Genomic DNA, 23,999 nt, shown 5'->3' with positions numbered 1-23,999 from the left:
GCTGGAGCCCCGGCCCTTTAAATAGCCCCCCGCTATCCCAGGGCCCGGGGCTCCAGCTGGGAGAGCGGGGCAGCTCTCCAGCCGGGGCTGTGGGGCAGCTTGCTGCGTGCTCTGGCACGGGGCTCCAGCCGGGAGAGCAGGGCTGCGGGGCGGCTTCCAGCTGGGAGAGCCGGGCTGCGGAGCAGCTTGGCACGCTCCGGCGCGGGACTCCAGCAGGGAGAGCCGGGCTGCAGGGCGGCTTGGCGTGCTCCGGCGCGGGGCTCCAGCCGGGAAAGCGGGGCTGCGGGGCAGCTTGCCGCGCTCTGGTGCAGGGCTCCAGCTGGGAGAGCAGGGCTGTGGGGCAGCCACTCTCCCAGTGGCGCCTTGGTCAGGGGAGCGGGGCCATGGAAGACCCCAGAGCAGACCAGCGTAAGTAAAAAAAATTTAGAAGGCGCCTAAGGCGCGGGGCCCTCTTAGGTGCGGGGCCCGATTCCCAAGAATCACCTGAGTCGGCCTAAAGCCGGCCCTGATGCCAGGTGTCTGCCTCACATGGAATTTTTTGGAAAGTTTCAGCTAAAGTGGTGCAGTTGTTTCCAAGAATGAGATTAAATACATTGTTTAGCCCATATTAAAAGAATTCTTACAGTTGTTTCTCTGAGAAGTCCTAGTGCATCTATGTTTTGGAGAAAGGACTTGAAATCTAGCAGGGCAATTCTGCCCTAGTGTCAGGGGTTGCCATTTGTTGTCACCATGAAAATCCACCCAAATTTGGCCAAATTATAAGCTTCTGAAAAATTGCAGTTCACAAATGCTGAGTATAGACTTGTTGGAGTTTGGCAGCTAAATTGTCCAAAGATTCCATTTGGACTGAACATGCTCCATCCCACCAGAATTCGCACCTGTGACCAAACCATGTGCCAGCCCGACAGAGCAACTGAGCACGTTCCATCCTGGGCCTCCAGGGGCTGAGCAGGACTTTCCCTGAAACTATATGGGCAAAACTTAATTCTGGCACTTCCTAACTTTTGAGCATTTGACTTTGTAACCTTACTGTTCTTTTAACATAGAGTGTCCTTAAAAGTAACTATTTCATCTTTGTATTATAGTGGGTCACAGAGGCTTAAATTGAGATCAGGACCATGTTGCACTAGATATTAAACAAACACATTATAAGACTGTCCATGCCACTAAAGAGCCTACAGGCTAAGGGGACAAAACAAAAGCAGCATTATCCCCATTTTACAGATGGGGAAACTGAGGCATGGAGCAAATAAGGGCTTGTCCACACAAACAACTAAACCACAGCAGCTAACTGTCCATGTGCACGCTGCTGACACACATTAAGAAATTTGTTTGAGTGCTTTGACCTAGTCCTGTTTCAAAGAGGAACATATGTTTTAAGTTAATATGTGCTGTTATCCTCACAGCAGGGAAATATACCTATTTTACAGTGAGCAAGCTGAAGGTAGACAGCGGTTAAGTAACAAGGCAGTTATGCTCTCCACAGGTGCAGCTGACTGGCTCCCACCAAGTCCCACTCTGTAATAGGAATGTTTTTCATGCAAGCGCTGAAGAACAGCTGACAGTCTGCAGAGTAGGAGCCACATAGCAACTCCAAGCACAGACCTAGAGGGACCCAAGATGACAGGTGGTTACTGTCCTGATATTGCTAAGCAGTTTAGGATGTTGCCCCTACCTAATAATAGATTTCACAACAATAATTAGATTGATTTAGCTGTAAAGGGTGAAATATGCATGCATACAGGTCAGCATAGCTGTCTTTAGAGCCCTGACACATCATGTCATGAAGTCATACAAGTTCCTCCTCATTCTTGTCATAAATCAATTATTTTCTGGGTGTTCTGTCACAGATTAGTCCTATGTGGAGGATTCCTTCCTCTGAAATGTTGTTAAGGTAGCTCTGCAAATCCTCATCAGCATTCTTTAATGAGTGAACTGCAGGTCAACTCAGCAAGCAAACAGGGGGAAAAATACAGAGAAACAGTAAACTAAAAAGCAGACATTACACAGCGGTGAAATGGGAGTTACTGGTATTGCTGGCTCCTTGGAGGATCTGGGCCTAAGTCCCACGTTACATAAAAGCTTTCCCTGGAACCCCCAAACTAATTATATGCCTGCCTTTTCTGTAAATTTGAACAGCAGCTCTGGGAGGACAGGCAAGCATTGATCTAGCTGGCCACACTGACTACTCCTTCTGTTTAATTAATGTATTTGACTAAGATAAAAGCTCACGGGACACAGCACATTATCTTTGATGTCCATAACAGAAGCAAAAACAGTCGTTGCCCATTAACTGCACAGCACACATTATAACAACCCAATACACAATGTCTATCCCATACGTCATTAGAAACTCTTCAATGTAAACTTTTCTACCCACAACTCACTCCTCTTCACAAACTCACATCAAACGGGGTTATCTCAAAGGATATTTCTAGATTTGTTGGGAATGTTGCCAGGAATGGATTTAACTGGATTAGCACACAGTGTAAACAGATATTATCCTGGGTGTTTTCTCTCCAAAGGCTTGGAAATGATTCATCTAAAATTCAGAGCGGGAGCCGTGTTAGTCAGGATCTGTAAAAAGCAACAGAGTCCTGTGGCACCTTATAGACTAACACAAGTACTGAAGTATAAGCTTTCGTGGGTGAATAATATTCTGAATAGTCACCCATGAAAGTGTGAAAGTAGAATGAATTATATTGTAAATATAAGAATGGATTAAAGAAATGTTGTACTTACCTTTAAGCAGAAATAAGAAATGTTGAAATACAGGTGCCAGGAAAAGAAACATTAGGCATAAACAATGGTGCTAATGGTGAAACATTAGCAGGAGATCAGTAATAGTTAGTAAGGAAATAAGATATGCATGCCTACCTATGTTATCTTGTTAAGTTCTCGCCCTTTTATCTGTATAAATAAGATAATTTGTGTCTTGCATGGTGCTCACTTTATCTGGGTGTTATTAGCAGAGTGCTGTGCTAATAAAACAGAGTGGTCTGACAAACTGTGAGCCCTGAGTCTAACTTTGGCAAAAGCTTATGCTCCAATACGTCTGTTAGTCTATAAGGTGCCACAAGACTCTTTGTCGCTTTCATCTAAAATTGTGTCAGGGTAAGGAAGGGATCATCAGGATTTCTTGAGATTCTTTAAAATGCTCCTGCAAAACTCATCCAAAATATTTGCTGGGCTTGGCTTCTCAATCTGACATGAGAGTGCCTGGGCTAATTCTGAGGTTCTGAAACAGCGGAGGGAGAGGGTGGTCACCAATAGGCCCCACGGGGTTCCAACCACTCCGCCTTTCTCTGGTGCTAAATGGATATGACCAGGATACAACTGGCCTACCGGACTGACCATGAGACAGGAAACAGGAACTTTTGCTTCTATTTGTGATCTCTTAGTGAGTCTCTGCATGGCCTTGGGAAAGTAACTGAGCCACTAAACCATTTTATTATTTTACTTGAAATAAAGCGATCTCTTCTGAAGGGCCGCAAAGAATCAGTGAGTTTTCACCTGTGCTCTGGGGTTTCTTTGGCCTCCTGGTTTCTGAGCCCTGGGTGCAGACTCCAGTCACATTCTCAACGAGCAGGGCTAGAAACTGAGCTGTTTGAATTTAAAGCTAAATTTCCCCCTAATCCCACTCCAGGCTGATTGTGGTTTCTGGCACTCCAGGCCTTAGAGAGGGGTGGAAGGGAGATTCCCTAGTAGGTAGCCCTGGCTGCCCCCAGACTCTCCTGCTATCCCACTATCTTAGCAGTCTTCAGGAAATAAGTATTTCTAATATGCTGTTCTCTTGTTTAGTCTCACAAAAAGAAGGACGAGGGGGATATCATGCTCTCTAAATACACCATATGGTGGTGGGGGAGCAGGGTGGGGAGGAGGTAAATACCAATGAGGATGAAGAGCTATTGAAGCTAAAGGACAAGGCTGACAAAAGAACAAATAAACTGGCCATGAACAAATTCAGGCTGGAAATTAAAAAGTTTCTTACCATCAGAGGAATGAGGCTGTAGAACAGCCTCCCAATAGGAGCTAATGGAGCAAATGACTTACCATAATTAGTTTTCAGAGACAGTTGGACAAATTTGAGATAGATTATATGACATGGTTGCTCGTTATGATGTGGGGTAGGGCTCAGAAACCCTGGGGCTTACTGTGAGTTTACATTTTATGTTCCTAAAGGTCATGCTTCAGGGTTTCAGCCAGCCACTGGCAGAGGTCAAGAAGGAATTCCCCCCCCAGTATATTCTGGGAGGGTTTATAAGCTTCCTTTGAAGCATCAGGGATAACCATGGCTGAAGATGGGATATTGGACAGGGCTTTGAGGTGGCACTGAGTATTCTCTCTTAGGTGTTGGCTGGCTGGTTCTTGCTCACATGCTCATGGTCTAACTGATCGCCATTTTCAACCAGGGCATACTAGCAGTGATGGGGGGAGGGAAGGGGTGTTCAGCTTCCTCTGCAACACGTAAGTGTAAGTGACTATCAGAATTATCTGGGTATATCTCATGTAGTCATGTCCCTGCCATTGCAGGGGCCTTGGGCACAGGTGCACCTCGGTCCCTCCTGTTCTCTGTCTGCAACGCATAATAGTCTACCCTCCTGGGTGGCTCACTGACTTTGGTCTTGTTTTGATTTTTGGATCAGTGTGTCGTGCTGGGTGGTGTTGGTAGTGATATGGACAGTAGGGTCAGATTAGATGATCTAGGGATCCCTTCTGGCCTTAAACTCGATGAGATTAAAGCACTAATTCATTCACTTTACAGGAGCAAGGCACTTTACCACTCACTTATTTCTTCTCCAGCGATTCCAATGTGCTTGGTGATCCTGCCTCCCACCTTGGGCCCAGCTACCACTAGCCACTTGTCCTGTGGCTCCAGCCAGGTAAAGCAGGGCAAGAAAAGTCCCTTGTTCAGCTGCCATCTGTGCGCCAACTCCTTGGGCTGGGCAGACTGGGAAATTCTTAGCTCTGGGTGACAGCAGGCAAGTCTCCGTGCCTCAGTTTCACCCTCTGTGATGCCAGGGCCAGCTCTAGCTTTTTTGCCGACCCAAGCAAAAAAAAAACTGCACGGCAGCCGGAACAGCAAAAAGTGGAGGGGGGGAACCAGCCTTCCACCGGCTGAAGCAGAAAAGGGCAGGGGGTGGCGGGAAACCAACCTGCCGCCCAGCTGGAGCGGCGAAGGGCAGGGGGTGGCGGGAAACCAACCTGCCGCCCAGCTGGAGCGGCGAAGGGCAGGGGGTGGCGGGAAACCAACCTGCCGCCCAGCTGGAGCGGCGAAGGGCAGGGGGTGGCGGGAAACCAACCTGCCGCCCAGCTGGAGCGGCGAAGGGCAGGGGGTGGCGGGAAACCAACCTGCCGCCCAGCTGGAGCGGCGAAGGGCAGGGGGTGGCGGGAAACCAACCTGCCGCCCAGCTGGAGCGGCGAAGGGCAGGGGGTGGCGGGAAACCAACCTGCCGCCCAGCTGGAGCGGCGAAGGGCAGGGGGTGGCGGGAAACCAACCTGCCGCCCAGCTGGAGCGGCGAAGGGCAGGGGGTGGCGGGAAACCAACCTGCCGCCCAGCTGGAGCGGCGAAGGGCAGGGGGTGGCGGGAAACCAACCTGCCGCCCAGCTGGAGCGGCGAAGGGCAGGGGGTGGCGGGAAACCAACCTGCCGCCCAGCTGGAGCGGCGAAGGGCAGGGGGTGGCGGGAAACCAACCTGCCGCCCAGCTGGAGCGGCGAAGGGCAGGGGGTGGCGGGAAACCAACCTGCCGCCCAGCTGGAGCGGCGAAGGGCAGGGGGTGGCGGGAAACCAACCTGCCGCCCAGCTGGAGCGGCGAAGGGCAGGGGGTGGCGGGAAACCAACCTGCCGCCCAGCTGGAGCGGCGAAGGGCAGGGGGTGGCGGGAAACCAACCTGCCGCCCAGCTGGAGCGGCGAAGGGCAGGGGGTGGCGGGAAACCAACCTGCCGCCCAGCTGGAGCGGCGAAGGGCAGGGGGTGGCGGGAAACCAACCTGCCGCCCAGCTGGAGCGGCGAAGGGCAGGGGGTGGCGGGAAACCAACCTGCCGCCCAGCTGGAGCGGCGAAGGGCAGGGGGTGGCGGGAAACCAACCTGCCGCCCAGCTGGAGCGGCGAAGGGCAGGGGGTGGCGGGAAACCAACCTGCCGCCCAGCTGGAGCGGCGAAGGGCAGGGGGTGGCGGGAAACCAACCTGCCGCCCAGCTGGAGCGGCGAAGGGCAGGGGGTGGCGGGAAACCAACCTGCCGCCCAGCTGGAGCGGCGAAGGGCAGGGGGTGGCGGGAAACCAACCTGCCGCCCAGCTGGAGCGGCGAAGGGCAGGGGGTGGCGGGAAACCAACCTGCCGCCCAGCTGGAGCGGCGAAGGGCAGGGGGTGGCGGGAAACCAACCTGCCGCCCAGCTGGAGCGGCGAAGGGCAGGGGGTGGCGGGAAACCAACCTGCCGCCCAGCTGGAGCGGCGAAGGGCAGGGGGTGGCGGGAAACCAACCTGCCGCCCAGCTGGAGCGGCGAAGGGCAGGGGGTGGCGGGAAACCAACCTGCCGCCCAGCTGGAGCGGCGAAGGGCAGGGGGTGGCGGGAAACCAACCTGCCGCCCAGCTGGAGCGGCGAAGGGCAGGGGGTGGCGGGAAACCAACCTGCCGCCCAGCTGGAGCGGCGAAGGGCAGGGGGTGGCGGGAAACCAACCTGCCGCCCAGCTGGAGCGGCGAAGGGCAGGGGGTGGCGGGAAACCAACCTGCCGCCCAGCTGGAGCGGCGAAGGGCAGGGGGTGGCGGGAAACCAACCTGCCGCCCAGCTGGAGCGGCGAAGGGCAGGGGGTGGCGGGAAACCAACCTGCCGCCCAGCTGGAGCGGCGAAGGGCAGGGGGTGGCGGGAAACCAACCTGCCGCCCAGCTGGAGCGGCGAAGGGCAGGGGGTGGCGGGAAACCAACCTGCCGCCCAGCTGGAGCGGCGAAGGGCAGGGGGTGGCGGGAAACCAACCTGCCGCCCAGCTGGAGCGGCGAAGGGCAGGGGGTGGCGGGAAACCAACCTGCCGCCCAGCTGGAGCGGCGAAGGGCAGGGGGTGGCGGGAAACCAACCTGCCGCCCAGCTGGAGCGGCGAAGGGCAGGGGGTGGCGGGAAACCAACCTGCCGCCCAGCTGGAGCGGCGAAGGGCAGGGGGTGGCGGGAAACCAACCTGCCGCCCAGCTGGAGCGGCGAAGGGCAGGGGGTGGCGGGAAACCAACCTGCCGCCCAGCTGGAGCGGCGAAGNGATCCCCTCTGCCCTGTGGGGCCAGACCACCACCACCCCTCTGCCAGATCCCCTCTGCCCTGTGGGGCCAGACCACCACCCCCCCGCTGCCAGATCCCCTCTGCCCTGTGGGGCCAGACCACCACCCCCCCGCTGCCAGATCCCCTCTGCCCTGTGGGGCCAGACACCCCACCCCCCCGCTGCCAGATCCCCTCTGCCCTGTGGGGCCAGACACCCCCTCCTCCGCTGCCAGATCCCCTCTGCCCTGTGGGGCCAGACACCCCCTCCCTGCTGCCAGATCCCCTCTGCCTTGTGGGCCCAGACACCCCCTCCCCCGCTGCCAGCTCCCCTCTGCCCTGTGGGGACAGACCCAGCCCTTCCTGCTGCCAGCTCCCCTCTGCCCTGTGGGGCCAGATCCCCCCTTCCAACAGTCAGATCCCCTCTGCCTTGTGAGGCCAGATCCAGTCCCCTCCTGCTGTCAGATCCCTTCCGCACTCCTCCTGCTGCCAGATCCCCTCTGCCCTGTGGGGCCAGACCCACCCCATCTTGCTGCCAGATCCCCTCTGCCCTGTGGGGCCAGACTCACCCCCTCTTGCTGCCAGATCCCCTCTGCGCTGTGGGGCCAGACCCACTGCCTTCCTGCTGCCAGATCCCCTCTGCCCTGTGGGGCCAGACCCACTGCCCTCCTGCTGCCAGATCTCCTCTGCCCTGCGGGGCCAGATCCAGTCCCCCTTCCTAATGCCAGATCCCCCCTGCCCTGCCCTGCCCTGCCCTGCCCTGCCCTGCAGCTTGGTTAGAAGCCATAGTTGGGAGGGAGGAGTTCCTATTGCTTGAAACCCAGCTCCCTATCATCACAGATGGTGTTTTGCAACCAACATGTTTCCCTGTGCTACTCGGGACTGCCCTATTCATCCAGTCTTTAGCAGCTGGCACAACACCGGTCAGGGATGGTCTATGCTTAGTCCTGTCATGAGTGCGGGAGACAGGACTAGATTCCCTGTCGAGGTCCCTTCTAGTCCTAGGATTCTGTCAGGGCCTCAGACTTTGCAGGGTGTGTGCTGGGCCTTTGGTTAGCAGTCTGCAGTTCCCTGAGAGCCAGGGCCGGTGGAAGGATGTTTCGCGCCCTAGGCGATACTTCCACCTTGCGCCTTCCCCTGTCCCCAAGCCCCCCCACCCTCCACGGCAGCTCCGCCCTGAGGCGCTCCCCCTGCGGCAGCTCCCTACCTCCACCCACCCTGAGGCACCCCCCTGTGCCCCAGCTCACCCCTGCTCTGCTTTCCCCAGCTGCCAGAGTCAGACATTGTTTTGGATACAAGCAAGACCCTAGCCCTGTCTGTCCCACTGTTTGCTGGAATGGCTGCTTTGCTGTGTTTCTGTAACTTCACTTTGCCAGGCAGGGCTGGGCTAGTGCCCTGGCAGAGCAGTGGGCTGTTGCTTGTCTAGTCCCCATCCTTTGACCTGGCCAGCACAGATGGCTCGACTAGTTCAGCCTCCTGCTCCCTAGCCCTCAGGCTCACTGGAGCACACATCTTCCCAGCGGGCCAAGGCACAGCACGCAGGAAAGGTCTCTTGCAATCAGTGCCAGGCTAATCGCATGCATGGTGGGCTCCATGCCACAGCACCAGTGGATTTGATTCAGTCGGTAGGAAAAATTGCTAAAGCCAGGTAGTATACTTGATAGCCATTCTAAGTGTGTCGATTGGAGCATGACACAAAGTGCTACCATTGAGTCATTTGAGGCCTATGGGTGGTGCCCCCTAATTCAGTTAATGCTGCCAACCCTCCAACAATTAATACCACCCTCATGCCATGGTGCTCCTCGAATACAGCTCCCCACTCCTCCAGTGACTCCAATAACCCTCTCCTATGCAGGGACTTCAGCAGCAGAGGGGTGAGGAAGGTGTGAGCAGCTGATCGTGTTCATGAGAGGGAAGTGGGAAGAAGGGAGCAAAAAGAGCCCATCAACTTTGTGCCAAGCCTGATCCCTCCTTCACCCACCTCTCCCTTCCCTACTTGAAATCCCATGTTAGCTACTGTGCAGCTTAGCCCCCAAGTCTCTTCTTGCTCCTGTGGGATGGGAGCACTGCCTGAGACTGATATGGGCATGTTGGACTGACACAAGATAGGTATGTTGTCCAACACTATGAGAAATTTAGATTTAAAAAGGACTTTGTTCAATTTATGCTTTATTTTTCATTCAGTTTTTTACCCATTCCAATATGGCAGGGATTTTACAAGGTACAGGTTGCAAAATTTTGCTACATTACTTCTTTGTCATCTTCGTTAAAAGAAAACAAACCAGTTCCAAAGAATTAAAACCTCTCATTGACTATGCCATAATGTTTTCATTGCAGTAATTAAAAAATTGAAAATATCAATCTTGCTCCAATGGAAATAAAAATCACACTCATATGTTTAAGTACATGGAATAAAAACAATCTGGATATTTTGAAAGAACAAATTACTTCAGGCAAAGTCAGCTTAGGGAATTTGTTTGAGGCTCTTCATTCAAACAAAATAAACAACAAATATTTCAGTAAACAATACCCAGAATAATTTTTCCTTCAGCAGCACAGCAACACAGTACTAAATGTACGTTTTCTCCATGAAAAGAAAAACAAAGGTGTTTGTATACAAAAGAATCAGTGTAAATCTTTGGTACCAAATGTAAAGGCACCTTTTTATTAAGTACATCCTCCCCAGTTGGCATGTAACAGAAACTTTTCCTTAAGAATGGCTCAAAATTACCCATCTCATAGTGGTTCTGTTTAGCTGGGACTGACAACTGCAGTTAAAAAAGCAATCTGGACGTTGAGAGGTCTGCAGGAGACATTGAGGCATTTTATATCAGTTGTGGGATGAATCTGGGATACTGGCCATTCAGGGTATTTATGTTCGAACACTGATGTCCTTTGAATGAATATTGTTTAGGGAAGTGATCTACGTACAGGGCTGGGGACCTAAAGTGCTTGGCAAAGTCTGTGGCAAGATTTGAATTTCTCAGATTTGGATTCCTGGTTCCCCTTGTGGCTATGATCTTGAGTCTCATCTCTACAGAAAAATTCTTTACCTGCACCCTGCAGTCAAGTGCAGGAGAATCATACAGCTCTTCAGCTAATTTGGTTTTGTTCCTCATTCCATACTCTTTTTATTTCAATACAGCCAAGTGGAATTCAAACTCTAGATCAAGAGAGGGACAAAGGCAATGGATTTCAACTGGCAGCTTGAGTTTTTGTTTTGAAGTAGAATCTAGACATTGAACTTGAGTGCTTTTGAAAAGGCTCTCCTAGGGTTCCTGAATATAGTGATTGGTTGGTTTCAGCAACAGGTGACTTCTATACAACTATCAGTGAGTTGATCCATTTTTCTCGTCTTGGACTTCTAAATGTTTTCAATGGTAAAAGTCTCTCTTAATGTAATGTGTCTTTTCTAACTGACTGCAGTGGCACACACTTATGCATGTAACTGACTCATGGAGCTAGTCCTCCTGAAGTCAGAGAGTAAAATCAGTGGTTGTAGGTGCTGGAATGAGGTATATGGGGCGGGTGCTGCTGCACTGCTGGCTTGAAGTAGTAATAGCAACCCAAGTACATGGTTTCTGCCTTCAGCACCTCCACTGTTACAATTGTTGTAGTACCCCTGTCACTGCTGTCAGAGTTTACAAGACTGGACCCAATAACTCCACAATGTTTAGTTTGACTTTATTCCATAAGATGAAATGTTTGAGGGCAAGTTCAGTTACGGATTTATTTAAGTGATTTAAAAAAAAAACCAAACCGTTAGGGAATTACACAACTTGTTCAGATAGCAATTCTCTCTCTTTCTTGTTTACTTTTTCCCCTCACCAGAAGAATAGAAAAATCTGGTGAACAAAGGGCATATTTATTTTACTAACTGTTACTTCCTTTCACTTAGGACAATTCAATGATGTTTCTTAGATGTTCATCTCTTCAGATTTTTGAATTTTCTCTTTAGAATTAGCAGTTAGACCCATAAATCTTATTATTTTTTATTGCCTCCAATGTGCTTGTTCCATTTTTTTAAATATATGTGCAATCGGACTTTGTGATAATACTCATGTTTGGTTGACTACAGTATTTGTCTAACAATGATACTACTGCAGATATTGTTAGAATAGTTCCTCTTAGAGATTTGTCATTTACATACGCTGCAGGATCTTTTAAAATCACTTTAGAGCATGGTTTCAAATTGCACATCAGGATCTGACTGCTGTTTACCATCTCAAGCAATGCGGACAGACTTCTTTCCCTGATTAATAGCAAAAATTTGTACTGCAGTGTCCGTATCTCACTCGGAGACCAGGACTGCATTGTGCTAGAGATCCCTGGTGCTTACGACCTAAGCTCATTGTTTAACTGATCACCATATTTGGGATCAGGAAGGAATTTTCCTCCAGGGAAGATTGGCAGAGGCCCTGGAGGTTTTTCGCCTTCCTCTGCAGCATGGGGCACGGGTCACTTGCTGGAGGATTCTCTGCAGCTTGAGGTCTTTAAACCACAATTTGGGGACTTCATTAACTCAGACATAGGTTAGGGGTTTGTTACTGAAGTGAGTGGGTGAGATTCTGTGGCCAGCATTGTGCAGGAGGTCAGGCTAGATGATCATAACGGTCCCTTCTGACCTTAAAGTCTATGAGTCTAAGCAGTATAATTGTCATTTAAAAGTGGTGGTAAGGTGACAGCCAGTGCTTTTCCACAAGATTGCACAGGTGACTCTGGGTTCTGGGGTGGTAATATGTGAAGTTCTAGGCTGCAGGGTATGTGTGGATTGTTACATCTTTTTGGGAGAAAGCAGGAACAGAGTACATGATGTTCGGTGGTAAGAGTTAGGGGACCTAAATTCTATTCCTAGCTCTGCTTCTGACTTACTTTCTGACCTTAGCCAAGTTTCCTTCAACCCCATGCTTCAGTTTCCCCATCTGTAGAATGGGGCTAATGATACGGACCTTCCTGTGTAAAACACTTTGAGATGTACAGATGAAGAGTGCTACATAACAGCTAAGCATATTAGGTGCTGCTCCCTAAAAGCATAGCTGCAGCATTGTGCTAACCGAATGACAGCAGAGTTCTGAAGTAAGGGGTGTGATCCAGTTAACTAAATCCATGACAGTGGGGTAGGAATTGCTCAGGTTTCAACAGTTGATTGTACTTTGGATGGTGGTGCTGCTTTACAGTACTTAGAATTGGGATGGATTTTGTTAAAAAAAAAACAACTGAATCCAGGAGTCCCTAGTATCATTCTTTACTGAGGGAGATGTTTCTGGACAATTTATTGCACAAACATTTATAAAGCAAGCCTCTAGAAATATGCTATTTTTTTCCATAGTGTCAGTTAAATGCCCATACACTAACTACATCATAAGTTGGCATGGTTCCATTGATTTTTGCTGATGTTGATACACATCTCAGGGACAGGGCATAACCAGTATTTGAACCCAGGACTACCAGCATCCAAAGCTGAGGTGCTTATCCTGGGCCACAAAGCCATTCATCAGAGGTTGGTGCATTTATGCCAGTGGCAAAGTTAGCCCTTTGTTGATGCCATTCATTTTGGTTAATTAATTTGATGTATTTTTTTTTTGTAGGCTACTGCAGTGATGGGCTTGTGGTGCATTAGTTCTGAGAAACAGCTTTGTGACTTTAAGAGGATACCATGTAGAACTGGAGAGGGGGAAGATAATACACCAGTGTGGTCATTGTCACATTACTGCAATAGTGCCTGGAGGTCCCAGCTGAGATCAGGGCTCCGTTGTGCTAGGAGCTCTACAAACACATCCTGAGAGACAGTCCTTGCCCTGAGCTGCCTACGGTCGAGTTAGGATGGAAGAGGAAACTGAGGCACAAAGTGGGGGAGGGAGGCGAAGAGCATGCCGCAGGTCAGTGTCAGAGCCAGGTCATTTGTCCCAGTGCCCTGCACACTAGACCATGCTGTCTCCCAATGGTCAGTTGTGTAGGTTGTCATGGTGAAGTGAGATCTAGCAGTGGCTGTGGTTTACATGAATTCTGAGGCAGTATCAGAGCAGCTAAGCAGAGAAGGGAGCCAATAACTATCCATCTGGCTAAACAAGCCTTTCTCCCCCTCTCTCTAGCCTCGGCCTCTTCTTGTGTCAGGGAGCCTGTGGGGAAGAATGCAAACGGCAGCTGTAAGCCAGGGATACAGTACACAGGGAGGGGGCACGAAGAGGCTGACTGGGCGCTATCCAATACCCAACAAGAAGGACCTGCCGTACGATATAGTGGAGCTCATGGAAGAAGTAGAGATGAAGGTAAGAAGAGTCTGCTGAGAAAAGCTCTTCCCAGAGGACACAACCCAGCCTCTGAGTTTGGCCAATACCGAGAGTCAGTTTCTGGATCAGCATTAGGGATGGCCCCGGCACCCTTGGAGTTTTGTGCAGTTCATCCACATGGAACAGCCTGCAGGATCCGTCCCTTGGTTAGAAATACTTGGGTGGCTCAGCATTATTCTTATTCACTTGTTTGTTCCAGGAGGTGACTGTTGGTTCCAAATGGCTTCTTGCTCGAAAGGGCAGCAAGCACCTTTCCCCCTTCTCCCCACCTTCCGTGTTTGTTTTACTAGGGAGAAAGGGGATGAAGTTAAACCTTACCTGAAACTTCCTTTTCATTACTGACGATGCACTGAAAAGGCCAGCAAGATTTTTCTCCTGCTTGTTTTTCTCCTTTCCCCAAAGCATCCAAAAGGCTGTACTTATTCTAAGCAATGCCACAAGGTGCAAGGCCATGGAGAATCAGGCCCCTTGTCTCCTTTTTCTCTTCCCCCTAACGCCTGTCTACTCCTTTATTTCCCACTCCCCAGAACCTCCCTCCGGGCACTGTTCCCTGCTTCCCTGCCCTGTTCCTCTCCGTGCTGCCTCCTAGCCCTAGCCCCTTCTCTGCTGTCTCCATCCTGAACACTCTCACCAAGGAAGATCTTGGCTCGGCTTTCCTGGGAGCTTTGGTGACCAGACGTCCCGATTTTATCAAGACAGTCCCAATATTTACTTGTTTGTCCTGCGGTTGGGATGCGAATTGTCCCGATATTTTGCACTCCGGCTCACAGGTGGAGGGGGCTCGTGCCCCCAACTCTGCCCCCTCCCTGCCCCATTGGATCCCTCCCCAAATCCCCACCCTGGCCCTGCCTCTTCCCCAAGCACGTGCATTCCTCCTCCCCACTCCCTCCAGGCTTGCGTGAATCAGCTGTAAGGCAGCGCAAGTGCTGGGAGGGAAGGGGGGAGAAGCAGGACACGGCAGCCCACTTAGGGGAGGCGGAGGTGAGCTGGTGCGGTGGGGGCGGGGGGCGGCAGGGAGCTGCCAGCTCTCATTTTTTGCTTTTCGGGGGTTTTTTCTCCGCTGGCGTGCCCCCTTTTCTCCCCCCCCCCCGTGTCCTGATATTTCATTTCTCTCGTCTGGCCACCCTAATCAGTTTCTACCTTTTTCCTGCTGAGCTAAAGTCTCTGCTCCCTGATCCTGTTATATTGCAGTGGCCCCTTGTGGAGTCTGCCAGGCTTGTTCCTCATTTACAGGCATCACAACTTTATATTGAGGCTAGTGGTTTGTAGAGTCCCTCCCCCTAGTTCCTGCTGGCCCGTCTGTACCTTTTTATTCCCCTAGATTGGAGCTAACAGGACCCCCTGGGTCTGACTGCCAGGAGGAATCAGAAGCAATAACTCTGCCTCTCCGCACCTGACCAGCTGTTAGTTATTTATGTCAGACTGGTGCCTGAAGCCCCAACTGAAGTCTTTATATCAGTAAAACATGGCATAGACCAAAGTGTATTGAACTGGGCTGTCTAAGCAGTACCCCCTTGTGGCCCATCAAAGCACAGTCCACCCACCTGTGGGTCTCTGACAGTCAGCTGACACCTTTGCTCCAATCCAGTGTCGTGTGCCTGGGTACACTGGAGACCAACCCTTTCCAAACTATTAGAGTCCAAGAAAACAAAAGGCCAACTGTGAACTCAAAACTCAGGGGCATGCGAGGGGTCTCAGCAGGACCCTGCCCTTCTGCTCAGGGTTTGCTTTGCCAGTTTCTTTTCACAGTCTCCGTGGGCCCCATTGTCACCTCCATCAGGTAGGATGTTGCCCCAAGCTTGGGCTGGAACCCAGCATCCCTCTCTGAAAGAGATGTAGGACTCTACTTTCGTCCCTGGCCAGCCCTGAGCTGGCCAAGGCCGCCTCCTTTTATCACCCCACTCCATGACTGACATTGGCCGTAGGCATAATGGGTAGGATCAGCTGGGTCCAGTCTGTAGTGTGGAGCGTACCTGCCTCATTAGCCCCATCCCTACCATCACAGGGCCGATCAGCCCCATCGTATGTATTTTACACCTTGAGCTTTTGTAGCGTGTGCTCTCTGTAGTAAGATTACAGCCATTGACTTCTCTTTAATCCTTAAACAGAGTGGATTTTTGCCCAATGTGTTCCGTGCGATGTCTCATCGGCCTGCGGAATTCAGAGCATTCTTCGCATATTACAATGCCATCATGAACAAAGAGACAGGTAAACTAATCAGCAGCCTTGAAACTGCCTGTAGCTTTGTAGGTCAAAAGTTGCTAAAATGTGGTGCTTGGGTCTGAGTTCTGTATGTCCTGCAGCCAGACTCATCTTGACCTAGAGAGTTACAGCCAGCAGAGACTACAAGATCCGCATGCAGTGGTACTCCACATTCAGTGAGGTCTGGCTGGTCCACATAAGAGGTTTGAGTCTGCTGTTGCTTCCAGCTGAAATAATATTTGAGGCTCATGCTTTTAGTACCGACAGTCCTGGGTTCAAAACCAGCTGTCAGGCCAAGCAGGGCTGCACAGTTGCTTGGTGTTCTGCTTTGTGGATTTCTAAGCCAGCAAAGTTCTCCATATCCGATAGGAGCAGTAATAATGTGATACCTTTTTGCAACAGTCTCTGGAAGAAGTCAGGTTGCAGGATTTGCTTTGAGTGTTTCTCTAATGAAAATAGAGGTGACCGTCGGCTCTTTCAGTACTGAAGGGGTGTTTTGACCAAGTGCAGTGTGCATAAAGAACTGCTCAAATCACATAGAAATCTTTAGAAAACATTGTATTAGGAACATTTCTGTATGTGTCACATTTTCAACAGGGGAGAAGTCCCCTCATTTATTTTACCTTGGAGGACATTTCCATAAAGTCAGAATCTCTTAAGACACCTTGAAAATTTGACCCAACCTCTATTGGCTTGAAAAAAACGATCCAACCCCTGTTAGCTAGAGGCAGATATAGAAGAGTTGTGTCTTCAGAGGTGGGGCTGTCACTAAGGTACAAGATCAATGCCCTGGTGTGTAACGACACCTTTCAGAGGACGCTGCATCTCCTACCATGGTGTTCTCCCTGGTCTTTGCTTGTGACTTCATATTTTGCAAAAGTGGCTGGCTAGTAGCTGCCGAGTAAGCTTGAGCCCTGCCCCCCTCCCCTCAGTTTCAGAAGGATCTTTATTTTTCTTTCTTCTCTACCCTCCAAGTCTCCTGTCAGCAGCTCCAGTGTCTACTGTAAAAAAAAAAAAAAAAATCACAAAAAGGCTTTCCTCCTTCTAACGCTGAACTTAAGGTTATCTCTTTCTCTGTTTCACTGTAGAGCTTCTACCTAGAGCCTTACCTAGGCTTGCCTGCCTGCTACTGATTTAAAAGAAACTAAACCTGTAGACTCACACCTACCTCTGCTGCTCGGGACAGTAGCCAGCAGCCTGCAATGTGAAATTGACATGATTTTCATCAGTGTCACACTGCCTACAGAATTCTGAAAGCAGCTGTGAAAATGAAACTAACCAGAGTTTTATTTCATCTGGCTCAGGCTTAGAAAGCTAGTAGCAGCAGCAGAAGCGGACTCAGGAACCCAGCATTGTGTAGGTTTTCATGGGGAAGGCTGTCTTCCCAACCATAAGGGCTAGAAAATTAATTTAAAAAAATGAAATGCTGCAAAAATCGATGGCTTGTCTTGAGAACCTGACTGTGTTTGACGTTGCATAGGTAAATCCCTAGATTTATATTTAACTCTGTCACAGCTCAAGTCACGTTCCTAGGACTTCTTTGGAGAATGATCATAGAATCATAGAATGTCAGGGTTGGAAGGGACCTCAGGAGGTCATCTAGTCCAACCCCCTGCTCAAAGCAGGAACCCCTGCTTTGATGGGCTTCAGTCTGCCCAGGGTATTCAAACACCAACAATTTTTGAGAAATTCAAACTCTCTGGAAGCTTGGTCCAGGTGACTTGCCCAGCCTGATGGTTATAAAACATGGTCTCAAGCCCATCAACTTCCGGAGAACCTCATTATTTCTATTTTGTCTCCTGCACAAAAGCAAACCTCCCCCTAGCCCCTTGGCTAATAGGGCCTGCAACATTGCATTTGCCTATAAGAATAAAATTCAACTTGAAAATTAAGGGTTCAGGAATCAAGTAGCAAGATACAAACTTATTAATCATTTGACTCTGAAATAAGCACAGGAAAAGTACTGATTAAGGACCTGTATACTGCAAACATTTAGGCACGTGAGTATTTTTACTTAGGTGAGATGTCGATAGGACTGATTAGCAGTTCCAGTAACTACTTACATGAGTACAATTACTTTTGTTTGAAAGTTAGGGCTCTAATTATCTATGGATCAAATGTGCAATCCTTATCCCATCAAAATTTAAATAGGAATTTTGCCTGAGTGAGAACTGCAGGATTCATCACTCTGTTAAATTACTGTCAAGTATCAGAGGGGTAGCTGTGTTAGTCTGGATCTGTAAAAGCAGCAAAGAATCCTGTGGCACCTGTGGCACGTCTGTTAGTCTATAAGGTGCCACAGGATTCTTTGCTGCTTTTATTAAATTACTGGCAAAACTGTACTGGGCAAACGTAGGTGCTGGAACTAGGAGTGTTGGGGATGTGGCAGCACCCCCTGGCTTGAAGTGGTTTCCATCATAAACACGGTTTACAGTTTGGTTCAATGGCTCTCACACACACCCACCCCCCGTTACAGAAATTATTCCAGTACCCCTGTAGTCCAGATGTCTCTCTGTATGCTTTCTTGCATGCTTCAGTACATGCCAACCACTGACTCTACAGCATCTGTTATTTCCCAGTACCATTGATCCATGTGTATTCTTTTGTAATAAAATGAAAAGTTTCAATAAGAAATCCCCCTTAGATTATTTATTTTTCCCCCACAGGAAGACTCAGCAAGGCTGACAAAGAACTTATTGTTGTGGCTACAAGCGCTGTTAACAGATGCCCCTACTGTGTAATTGCACACAGTGCGTTACATCGGATATATTCTAAAAAGCCCGCCTTGGCGGATCAGGTTAGTGGGATTGTTTGTTTTTAAATGGAGTAATGAAAATATCAGAACAAAAGGGCATACTCTGTGCCTGCTTTGTAGGCTGTCTTGAGATAGGGAAAAATATAATCAAAATAAAGTCTCTTCTTTTCCTGACTGCTGAATATGTCTAAGGTTCCAGTCCTACACTCTGTGCCATGCAGATGGACCTCACTGGGCCTGCGTGAAGCAGTTTGCAGGATTGGGGCTTAATACAGTAGCTCTCTTTCTCCAAGCTAGTCCATTTGTTTCTCTGCCCACGACTGGGTTATCCTCTGTTAACAGCCAGCACAATAAGCTAATGCAGAATTTAGTAGAAAGCTTTAGTGGGGACTGTTTAATCCATCCTTGACATCTGAGGAGCATTGAAGCACTCCTCGAATTGATAGTGCACTGTTTTAATTTACACTCATATTTTTAGTGGCAGGAAGGTCTGAAAATTGCTTTGTGGGGACCAAATCCTGATGACCTCTGCATAGCCCAGGTAAACAGGCTATGTGCATGGCATCTCTGGTAGGGTTCAGAGGAAACTAAATCTTCTTCCTCTTCCCACTTTGTGTGGGGGTTTCCATCAGACGATTTGTGTAGGAAGTGGCCAATAACATCACTAACTTGCTCCCACCTCTGCTCTGGAGAGACCTGCTACAAAGCAGTGATCTTCAGTGTGCTGTCTGTGTCTGGCCTTCTCTGCATAGCCTCTGTGTGGCTTTTCCCTTCTTCCCATATGCTCACTGGTACTGCTACAGTCCCAGTGCATCTAGGGCCTGCCATATGCAGGGGGAGACACTGAATTTGAAAGAAAAAGAGATACTTCTCTACCACAACAGCCAGGAGCAGGTCACAGAGAAATGGACCAGCCCAGCTACCAGGGGAGAATTCTCCATTCTGTCAGAACTCCAGTGGTGCTAGAATGGAGGGGGAGGGGGCAAAGCCACATTGCACTGCCCCAAAATCTGATACTGGCTGGGGGCCTGCCTGATCCAGGCCAGGCCAGATTTTTCAGATGTGCTGAGCAACCTACAGGTTCCATTGACTTCAGCTGGAGTTGTGACACTGCACTTCTGACAGTCAGCTGCCCCTGGGCTCTCAAGTTGGGGTACCCAGCATCAGTGGCCAATCTGGGGAAATGCTGGCCTTCATTTCTCCTTTGCTGCCATTGCATATGTCTTTTCAGTACTTGTCTCTCTCCTAGGAGGAAACATTTTCTAGTGAACCTCTCTCAGTTCTTCCATGAAACAAAACATAGCTGTGACGCTGTCTACCCAGGTGCCAGTTCAGGACAGGACTGCAGGCTAATTCCCTCAGATGCTAATAGAAATTAAAGGCATGTCAAAAGATGCTGTAGTGAAATCAGACTGTGATGGGGTGTACCTACCCTGCACTGGGCTGGAGGGGATTAACCCCATGCTATAGGCTGAGCAGCTCAGGCTGGGTGGACTGCTGATGAGAGCAGATACGTGCTGCAGACTTCCACTGGGAGACTGTTGGATCCACCAGATGCTGATGCTAACCAGGTTGGTGCCTCTACCAAACTCCACCCAACCACTGAGGCTGACAGAGGCAAGGCAGCGATTGCCACGGGACCCCCTGCATTGGAAGAAGGGGTAGGATGCAGCCCAGGGAATGGGATGGTAGAGACAGGAGACTGAGCAGCAAGGTATTGGTTCCCTAGGGCCTGGGTCAGGACATGGTGGAGAAGGGTGGGCTCGGGTCCTCCTATCCCATCTGACCTGCTGTGGAGACTGCCAATGGGCAGGGAGGTGAATTGGGCTTCTGGAGGCCATTATGTAGACTCTGGCCATCCTGCCCTGGGAAGAAGGGTGGCTACTTAGACTCTGGCCACTGGGCCTTACTGCCCTGAAGTCCAGGTCTGCCTTAGTGACTTGGGCTGCGAAGCCATACTGCCCTAAGGGGCTGACAGGGGGTACCTCTCCCGCAACACAGGCCAATTCAGTTGTATTAGTTTGGTTCAAAGGAAATGTTAATGGTATTGTCTTCACTTATCTATAACCTGTTGATTTTTGTCGCATTACATTATGCATATCCCTGTAACTTCTTAACTCTAGATCAAAAGTGTGTGTTACTGTTAAGAGGAGAATGTACTTGATATGTAAACTTCACGAAAACTAATGAAGGATTGTTTGCTGTTCCATTACCTTTTACATTGTGTATATCCCTGTAACTAAATTACCCACCAAATGTGATTGGAACCTTGGAAATGTAAATGAAGAAGAGTGCTAACTTCAGAGCAAGGGCCATTGTGTTCAACAATGGAAATTCACTGGCCATTAGATTATAGTACATACTCACAAAAGACAAATAGTGATTCAAAAGAATAGTTCTGCATCTCTGCACAGTTTGAATTCTAATAGAGTGGAATTTCTGGACAAGGAGACGGAGATCCCCAGAGTTATTCTGGGTAACCCTGAAAGGCTTTGGGGAAACTAGCAGACCACTACATCTCTGCTATCATTTTGGATTACAAACTGTGATTCACCTGTTAACATATTTTACCTGCTTTAACCTCTCACTGACTGATTTCTTAGCTAATAAATCTTTAGTTAGTTTACTAGAGAATTGGCTGTCAGTGTTGTCTTTGGTGTGAGATCCAGAGTACCAAATTGATCTGGGGTAAGTGACAGATCCTTTGGGATTGGGAGTAACCTAATGTGATGTGGTTTTTGGTTTACAAAACCTTTTATCACGAAGTCCAGTTTGACTGGATGGCAAGATAGACTGGAGAGCTGACTGTGACTCCATAGTGAGACTGGTACAGTGATCCAGGAGTGCACATTTGTTACTGGCTTGGTGAAATCTAGTTATAGAATATACCATCAATTTGTGGTATCTGCCCTGCTTTCTGACAGTCTGACCTGAGATTGGCACTCACGGTTGTGAGCCACTCCAGACAGCCTGCCAATAGCCTTGATGAATGAAAAGTTCTTTTTTGACCCAGCTGCAATTGTTTTATAGGCCTGAATACGTTTCTTTGTAGCTTTTTTTTTTTCTTTCTTTCTTTCTTGCAGGTTGTTGTGAATTGGAAACTGGCCGATCTAAGTGAACGGGAGCAGGCAATGCTGGAGTTTGCTGTTGCAGTCAGTCACGCTGATAACATAACTGAAGAGCACTTCCAAAAGCTGGAGGCTCAGGGTTTTGACCAGGAAGATGCTTGGGACATAGGCTCAATTGCCTCCTTTTTTGCCATGTCTAATCGTATAGCTCACTTTACCGATCTGCGTCCAAACGAAGAATTCTACACCATGGGCAGAATACCTCGGGATAAGGAGAAGGCAGAAACTCTCTAATGCTGCCCACAATTTTGTGAAAACATATCAAGCACTTAATGCTGTGGCTAATGTTGCTAGTTACAGAATATACATAAAAGGCACAAGCTAATAGCCGATTGTTACCAGAAGAGATCAGATGGGGAAATGGGTTACGCTTTCCTCCAGCGTGCAAAAAGCTGGGAAAGGGTTTTCAGCCATGGACCAGTCATAATGCTTTTAATTCCTAAAGTAGCTGCAAGATCAAAACTTTTGTCTTAAACCTTGTTTAGATTGTGATAAACTGGCTGGATAACATATTGTGATTTATAAACAAGGGCTGCATGGCAACTTTTTCATCACGTCTGTAATATTAGAGTAAATGCCAGATGAGCTTTTGAGTCTCTATAGTATCGTACCCTTGTCAGACAGTGAAGGGCTGTAATAATTTCTCATGGCACTTTTGCTAATTATCAGAGATTAATGTATCAATAAGGGTTGGGGAGAAGGGAATGTCCTTCTCAGCCCTATTAATTACTCTTATGTGATCCTGCCGTGAAAACATAATGCTGCTGCTGTAATAGCACAATCATTCCAAAACATCCCACTGGTGTCAGTGGAAAGTCTCTGCTAGGCTTCATTGGAAGTTGGATCAGGCCCTTAGTGCCAGACTGAGCAGAGCTGTGCAGTGCAGGTGTGACAGTGGGAAGTATTTACTCAATCACAGGTCCCATATCAGCAGTAACAGGCCTGTAGAGTCACTGACAGTGAAATATTTTTTCTTTTTTCTTCAAATGCTCAGATGAAGAAATTCTCTTGACTGAATGCTGAGTGGTGAAGAAATCAAGTGTTTGTATGCATGATATGGTGTTACCAACTCTTGCAATTTTATCAAAGGTCTTGTGATATATGGTGTTTTTCTTAAAGCCCTACCTGCTGGAGTGAGGTGATTGTGGAAGAGAATCTCAGATTCCATTCTTTAAAAAAGAAAGTTTCTAGCCCTCACTGTTGCAGAGAAAAGCTTGAAAACATGACTCGTGCACCCTAAAGGCTTACAAACCTCATGACAAAGAACTGCCCGGTTTACTTTGTCAAATCTCTTGATTTCTATGACAGTCTCATAATGTTTTACTGTCTGATCTATGATTTTTCAACACTTTGGGTTGGCAACACTGCAACTAACTTTCCTCTATCCAATCTGTTTCTCACAACTTTTCTAAAATGTCTCTTTTGTAAATGGATCATGGACAAACTCCATCCACTCCCCAGTAGTTAAGAAACATGATTTTCTTGCTGGAGTTGTTTTCAACACAAAACCATGTCTGGGAAATGCAATTGTCTTACCTTGTGTGTATTTTAAACTAAAGGTAATATTAAGGTTCTTGACTCAACTTTTAATCACATAGGTTAAAAAATATAACCCTTTTTTGAAAATGGTTGGACTGTGTGAAATGTGATCTTTTCTCCTTTGTGGGTGACTAGCTGAAAAAGCCCCCCATTTTAGTGATAAAAGGTTTGTAAGTGAGAAGCCGCAGGCTAGATACAACATTCATGGAAGTCAGTGAGTCCTTTCAACTGACTTCAGTGGGCTTTGAAGAGTGAAGGAGTGGGCTAGGGGTCAGTTGCTGTCTAGGAACCTAGTCCAAGTAACTGAGGTGGGGGACTCTGTAAATAGCGAAGGAGGGAGAATTGTTTCCACTGGGCTGTAGGCAACCTGCAGCCCTAGAGCTTCTCAACACCCCACCCTACATCTAGGGAAAAGGAGGCGAATATCTCAGCAGATCTTCCAGTTGGTACTACCCTGACCCCAACCCCTTTTCCCCGGGTGACAGCGTGCAGGGAGCTTCTAGTGCGCTGGGCGCTGCCGTGCAGGGGTGTGGACACGTGTGTGCAGTTCTAGTCGTGGGCCCCTCCGTGCCCCCCCGGCAGGATTTGCTCAGGTGTTGAAGAAGGAGTGAAAGGGGCAGTCACCCTACAGGAGCCCTGGCTGCCCCCCCCGCCCCCCAGCTTCACGCCGGTTTGTGTGTAGACGCGACTTCCCCGCGCTCGCAGACCCGAGCCGGGCCGCGCTGAGTCCCTCCCTGCGGGCACGTGGAGGGGGCGAGGCCATGGCGGAGCGGGACCGGAAGGGGCGGGGCCGCGCGCTGGCGGTTTCCGGCCGGCGGGTCGGGCAGCACCGGAAGCGGCGCTCGGGGG

General features: G+C 49.3%; 1 protein-coding gene across 2 annotated transcripts; it reads left to right on the top strand.

Moving 5' to 3' along the window:
• The first annotated feature begins 12,961 nt into the window (after window positions 1-12,961).
• Window positions 12,962-23,242, top strand: LOC116823537 (uncharacterized). Of its 2 annotated transcripts, XM_032778144.2 has the most exons (5): window positions 12,962-13,505; window positions 15,635-15,734; window positions 18,395-18,525; window positions 18,962-19,024; window positions 21,567-23,242. In XM_032778144.2, exons 1-5 carry the CDS (start codon window positions 13,368-13,370, stop codon window positions 21,843-21,845), a joined length of 711 nt encoding a protein of 236 aa, XP_032634035.1. In that variant the 5' UTR covers window positions 12,962-13,367; the 3' UTR covers window positions 21,846-23,242. The 2 variants fall into 2 exon arrangements, with proteins under 2 accessions (XP_032634035.1, XP_032634034.1); XM_032778143.2 differs by lacking the exon at window positions 18,962-19,024.
• Window positions 23,243-23,999: the final 757 nt, after the last annotated feature.

Source organism: Chelonoidis abingdonii, chromosome 6, assembly GCF_003597395.2.
Source record: "Chelonoidis abingdonii isolate Lonesome George chromosome 6, CheloAbing_2.0, whole genome shotgun sequence".
Taxonomy (NCBI): domain Eukaryota; kingdom Metazoa; phylum Chordata; order Testudines; family Testudinidae; genus Chelonoidis; species Chelonoidis abingdonii.
Note: the sequence above shows the minus strand (reverse complement) of the source record. Positions and strands in the feature narration are given on the sequence as shown.